Genomic DNA, 6,355 nt, shown 5'->3' with positions numbered 1-6,355 from the left:
ACACCAGTTCACACCCAGATTCCTCTGGCCCAGGCTAACTGGCAGTAATCAATGCTAGACGTTCCCCTTTTCAGTCTTTAGGGTGCAAGGGATGTGCCAGGAAACTTGAATTTAACGGTTTAATCATCTTGTGTTGGATTGTTAGTTCTGAATTTTACTAGTTGATGAGCACCAGGGATCACATTTAAATACTGCTTAATCGCCTTTGATATTTACTGTGCTTGTGTTAAAGATGCCTTCCCTTTTCTGGACCACCAGACTGATCAGACTGTTAACTGACAGCTGATTCAAGTTTCTAAAGCATGGCAGTAAAAAGCTTTTGCATGAAGTAGTTCCCCAGCAGCAAAAACTGGCAATCTAGGAAACAACACATAGGGTATTTTGCAGTGTTTGTGATGCTGATACGAAGATGTTTCTTGCTAAGTAAATTAAATGGACCTTTACTACACTACATCAAGGTTTTTAAAGGCCATTAAGGTCGCTATTTCCACTGGAATGAAACTACAAAACGGAAATCACCTGAAAAAAAGTCACATTACCACAGAAAATAAACAGCATAACCTGAGGGATAAATGCAACATACAAACTTTATTTAACAAAAGTAACAAGTAAAGTCAAACAGGCACTTATATTAAGAGAAAAACTAACTAGAAGAAATTGTTTTTAAACATCTTATCTTAACCTATTGCAGTTGCATTTAACTGAGCTCTGTTGCTGTGAAGAATACAGCTCATGCACAGGTATGATGAACAATTTGTACATTTTTCAAGTATTCACTGAATACTACCTTATATACACATATACATTAAACTTGAAAAAAGATTTAATTGACGTCTCCAGATATACTTCATTTCTGTTGATCTTTTGGAAGGGGTCGTCTAAAGAGAAGAATATGTGGCTCTGTGGGGAAAAAAAATGTTTATCACTTTAATGTCAATTCACTCAAAACCCCAATTCATAATTGATCTGAACTAAAGTAAAACTATGATCAATTTTGTTGAATTACCTGAAAATATACTTCAAGTCACTGTCAACCGTATACCAAAAAAAACACTAACATTCAGAACACATTAACATTCTGCCAATGTGTTCAACCCCCAGCACCCCCAGAAAACAAGATACATTCCTTTGGGGCAATATGAAATCCTAGACTTTTTTTTCTTTTTGGGTCACACTCGGTGATGCTCAAGGGCTACTCCTGGTGGTACTGGGGACCATATAGGATGCCAGGGATCAAACCGGGGTTGGTCCCATGGAAAGCAAACGCCCTCCCCTCCAGCCTGAGTCCTAGACTTGAACACTTTACTTTCTTTAAAATTATTGAGTATGCATTCACATTTTGTTCACAGGGCTCTAAATTATCTTAAGTCAAATGTGAAAACACAAAGTCGGTTTACTTGTTTTAGCAACTTTCAGGTGAGTATCACATAAGGACATAACTAGTAACACATTTGAATTCAGAGGCTGTTAGCTCATTTAATCTTAGAAGGAAAAGATAAATCACTTCAACTGCAACCATTTCTATATAAAGGGCACTTAACACGGTATTAAACATAAGTCGCTATTTTTCAAAGGACACCAGAATTCCAGTATTTTTTGAAAAATATTAAGTACTATTCCATACAATCAATAGTGCTAATTTAAAACAAGTTTAAAAAATTTATGTAAGATACATTATTTTCATGCCTATTAAAAAAAAACCTTAGATACAGTAACATGGAAGTTAGTATAATTTCCAACTATTACTTAAAACTAATCTAGAAGTTCCTAAACAGTGAATGTTACCTGGCTCGTGAATCATGTAATGAACCCAGCCTAGACTCTGCTGGACACCAAGTCTTCTCCATTCCTCTTCAGACATCAAATGAGTTTTAGGCACTTGTTTGGAGAGTTCTCTGGGCAACATGACATGCCTATAAAATAGACATAAACACTGTTAGTGTTCTACATAAACATGATATTTCTATTTAATTCTATAATTCTATCCACTTTACGTATTATCTGTAGCTTATACTTAAATTTTGAGCATTTGTCCGTGAAACAGACATTCAAAATGCTCTCTTAAAAAAAGATGTTTGTTACATTTTATTTGATATCAATGTAATTCTTATTGCTCAAGTTCAAATTCTTTAAGAGGTATTCCAAAAGTATTTTATTAGGATTAGTCTTTTCTTTTTCCCGACAAAAACTGTTAGGAAGTCTTGCCAATTTGCTTTAGTAGCAGAATCACGAAAATCAAATGGAGCTTACAGTTACCAAAAACATTTAATTCCTGACCAATATGCATCAGCAGAAATGCAAATTTTGTGTAATGTAGCCTCAAAAGAACATATGCAACTCTTCTACTGGCCAGGAAACACTGTCAGAGAGTTGGAAAGATGTCATCTAGTAGCATAGAAGTGAAACAGATGATGGCCCCTGGTTGTAGAGCTGCACTAACCTTGCGCCCCTTACACATAAGGGAACGTGGGTTTCCTTACTCAAAAGTTATTTGCAGCCAAACACATGTTCTTGTATTTTTGAGAATTTGCTTTTATAATTCACATAAAACTTGATTTATTCTTTTCAGAATTACCAAAACAAACCCTAATTGCAAACATATGTCCAAGCAAACTCACACAATGAGCTCCCTTTTTCATTTAAAATCACTAACCTATACCCAAACTTTATTTTGCCTTTTCGTGCCATACGTGGTGGTGCTTGGGGCTACTCCTGGCTCCAAGCTCAGGAAACATCCCTGGTGGGGAATATCCCTGGGGGCACCATATGGGATGCTGGGAATAAAACTGGGTCAACTTCGTGCAAAGCAAGACGATCTGCATGCTGTACTATCATGTCAGCCCCTCCACCCAAACTTTAATCACCATAAAACTCCAGTATCAAACAATCAAAAGTAAGATGCATAATTACAGCTTCTGTACCCTGTTCAGAATCATTTGTGAACACAGAATGAATTTTTGGACCATGGGACACCTGTGGTTGAGAGAGGTGCTTTCTGGCTCACAAGATAACAGAACCCACCGCCAGCATCATAATGTCAACACATTAAGTTATGATTTGTGGCTGGTTACTTAGGCACCAATTTAATGTTGATGAAAAAAATGGTCATAGGAAAACCATATAACATTACGGAACGGCGATGAGCCAAGAAGCATCTTGTTTGTTTTTGGGCCACATCCAGGGATGCTTTGAGCTTACTCCTTTCCTGGCTCCGGCTCAGGCATCACTCCCAGCAATGCCTGAGGGACCATAGGCAGTGTGGGACAGCCTTACCTGCAGTACTATCTCTCAGGCCATCTACTTTTTCAAAATCAGGATTATCTACTTTTAAGGCTTTACGAAACATTGTTCTCAGTTCAACAACCGAGAAATGTATCAGAACTACAATGCTTATTAGCTTTTGTATTCACGAATATCTACACAAACATACCAAGGTATTAAGACACAATGTCTACCCCCTTCTCCACCAACCATGGAAACAGGGTCTCCATCAAGATTTGAACATATAGCAGAAATTTACAAGTAGTTTCTACGTGCAGTTTACGTAGTATATTTAATTGCATGTAAAGATTATGTCCAAAACGCAACATTTTTATTGGCACTACGGTCATGCCACGGTAAGTGGAAGGTGTGTGGGGAGAGATGTTATTTCGTAAGGCCAATTTAAAATTAAAAGGTGCAAGAGCTACTCAAGGTAACATTCGGATGCAATCAGAAACACATCCAGTCGTGTATATAAAAAAAAAATGATTCACATCCATTCAATTCTGCAACGGGAAGGAAATGGAATCAAGCTAGGGCATGCATTTACCGGGAAAAACTTAAGCAGAGGAGGGAAAAAGTGAGAACGGAATGAAACTGCAGAGGTTCCCCCCCCCCCAAAAAAAGTACGTCTGCCCTCGACACTTCAAACCCACCCCTACGTGGATAAGCAACAGGGTGCCCTTGAAAAGCATCCTTAAGGAGCACGGAGCTGCGTGCACACCAAGCAAGGTGCGCGGCCGGGTCCAACACCGGGGCTGGGGCATCCCCGCGGGCAGGACACGCCGTGTCCCTCCGTTCCCGCGACGGCGGGGGCACGTTCGCAGTGCGGCTCGCCAGGCACAGACACGGACCCCAACTTGCAGGCGTGGTGGTGGGGGGTGGGGGCGGTGCTAAGCGTGCTCTGCTAGGCAGGACCCCACTACCCGCTCTCATCGCCCACCAGCTGCGGAGACTCCGTCGCGCCCGCCCGGAGCGCCGGGGAACCGTCCACACCGTGGGCGCCAGGCCGCCGCCGCCGCAGCCGCAGCCGGCCGCGCCCCGCCCCCCGCAGCGTCCCGCGGGGCCGGGAGGGGCCCCTGGGGAGCCCGGACCAGCCCGAGCTGCGCGTTACTGAGGCCTAACGCGCCCCGCCAGGCTCGGGCTGGACACTCCGCGCGGGGACCTCGGGGCCCAAGCCACTGAGGAAGACTTTCGGGGGAGGGGGGGGGGTCCTCCCGGGCGTTCCCCGCCGCCCCGACTGCGACCCCCGCCCTCCCGCCGAGCGGCCGGCTCACCGGTACTCGTAGTGCTCGTCGAAGTACTTGTCCGAGTAGTAAATCTGCTTGTGGGCCATCCCTGCGGCGGCGCGAAGGCGGAGTAGGAGCGAAGGGGGCGCGCGTCCTCCTCAGGGCGAAGCAACGACCCGACTGCGACCAACCGACCGCAAGCCCAACGATCCCGGTTTGAATCCAACAGCCCGTCTCTGATTGGGTGCCGCCGCCGACCAATCACCTCCTACGCACACCCAGGAAGAAGCCGAGCTCCAGCCTATCGCGGCCAACTTGTACCGGCGTTCTCGCCTAAGTTTAGCCAATCAGAAGCCTGTTGCGAGGGTCCCGGCGAAGAGGCACGACGTGGAGGCGGGGCGCGCTGTGACGCAAAGGGGCGTGCCGGAGAGGGCGGAGCCCGAGCTCCGGGAACCGCAGAGCGCGTGCGCAGGGCTTTAGAATGTTCCAGGGCGGTGGAGCGGTTGGGGCGAGGACCAACGAGAGGGTGGAAAGTATCGCGGTCCTGGAGTGGCCAGGGCGGGGCCGTCCCTGGAACGATTGTTTCTGGGCATGCGCAGTGCGGGCTTGCCCGCCCTTTTCCGCTTCTGTCAAGTGTGGGGCGTGCTGGGAAGCCCGAGTGCCCCACTGAGGGCCACCTCGCGGGTATCAGGGACTCGGGAGTCCCTTTGTGCGCTCCGAGGCCAGGTGGAGCGGAGCGCCCCCGAGCCCGCTTGGGGCCGGTGTGGAAGGCGGGCACCCGCACCCCGCGCCTTGGCGCCCCGGGGTTCCTCCGGGTCTGAGCTCGGAAACGCGCCCAGGCTCGACAGCCTCTCTCCGGGATAATGGGATTAAATGTAACGTTTTCTTCCTTGGGTTGAGTCTGTGAAACACGCGTGCCTAGAAATCAATCCCATTTCCCTGCAGGAGCTTGCAGCTATTAACCCGAGTTGTGCGCTAAAGGTCGCTTGCAGAGCAATATAAAGATGAGCTCCTCCAGTCTGAGGGTGGAGGAGAAAAAAAGGAGGGGGAGAAGGAAAGGGTATTGTTGAGAGACAGCCCCGCACCGGTAGGACCTTCGCACGGTGGCGCCTTGTCCTTGGGTTTGACTGGCCAGGTGCCTGCGGCCCAGAGGCTGGCGCGTCTGATGCCAGCACCCCCGCCGCCCCCTCTCCCGACCCGGTGCAGAAGCTGAGCTTCGCCCAGCGCTGCCCTGCGCCGAGCACCCAGCAACCCCAAACGGAAATGGGTTTGCCCAGTGTGAATGCCCGAGCCTTGTGCTTTGTGCAGGTTTGAAACCCTGGGTTCATTGCATAGCACCCTCTTGCCACGAAGACCCGAAGAAATAAATAAATTCGTAATTAGGATTATGAGTTCCAATGGTAACGATGTGAGTAAACTATTAAAAGGAAAATGATGAGTGTCGACAAACTTTCTGGCAGAAACGTCCTGGGAAAGAAAAGCTTCCTTTTTGTTAGATTTTTTTTCCCTTTCCAGAGGCATAAGAGGCAGAAAAATTGAATATATCACTTCCACATGCCAGTCACTCAGCGTCAGCAATGAACATTTTACCCATATTGTTTCATTTGTTTCCTTCTTTTGTTCCCTGGATCATACTCGGATGTGCTCAAGGTCTGTCTCCTCCCTGCTACTGTAGCTCCTGAGAGTGTGCTTGGGGGAACAAGAGGTGCTGGGGGTGGCTCCAGGCTTCCTGTGTGCAAAATATGGCTCCACCCCCCTCTAGCTAGCTATCAGTGGTCCCAAAAAAGGTCTTTAAAGAGAACAAAGTAGAGGGTCCAGAGCCATAATTCAGTGGGCAGGAAAGTAGAGGGTCCAGAGCCATAATT

At 47.0% G+C, this 6,355-nt stretch overlaps 1 protein-coding gene across 1 annotated transcript; it reads right to left on the bottom strand.

The window, feature by feature from the left end:
• Positions 1-570: 570 nt before the first annotated feature.
• On the bottom strand, positions 571-4,728 carry CKS2 (CDC28 protein kinase regulatory subunit 2). Its single transcript, XM_056127840.1, has 3 exons — positions 4,539-4,728; positions 1,786-1,913; positions 571-900 (listed from the first exon to the last, which is right to left on the bottom strand). Exons 1-3 carry the CDS (start codon positions 4,595-4,597, stop codon positions 848-850), a joined length of 240 nt encoding a protein of 79 aa, XP_055983815.1. The 5' UTR covers positions 4,598-4,728; the 3' UTR covers positions 571-847.
• Between the last annotated feature and the right edge of the window lie 1,627 nt (positions 4,729-6,355).

The sequence above is a fragment of the Sorex fumeus genome, unplaced genomic scaffold (assembly GCF_029834395.1).
Source record: "Sorex fumeus unplaced genomic scaffold, SorFum_2.1 ptg000063l, whole genome shotgun sequence".
In the NCBI taxonomy this organism is placed as follows: Eukaryota; Metazoa; Chordata; class Mammalia; order Eulipotyphla; family Soricidae; genus Sorex; species Sorex fumeus.
Note: the sequence above shows the minus strand (reverse complement) of the source record. Positions and strands in the feature narration are given on the sequence as shown.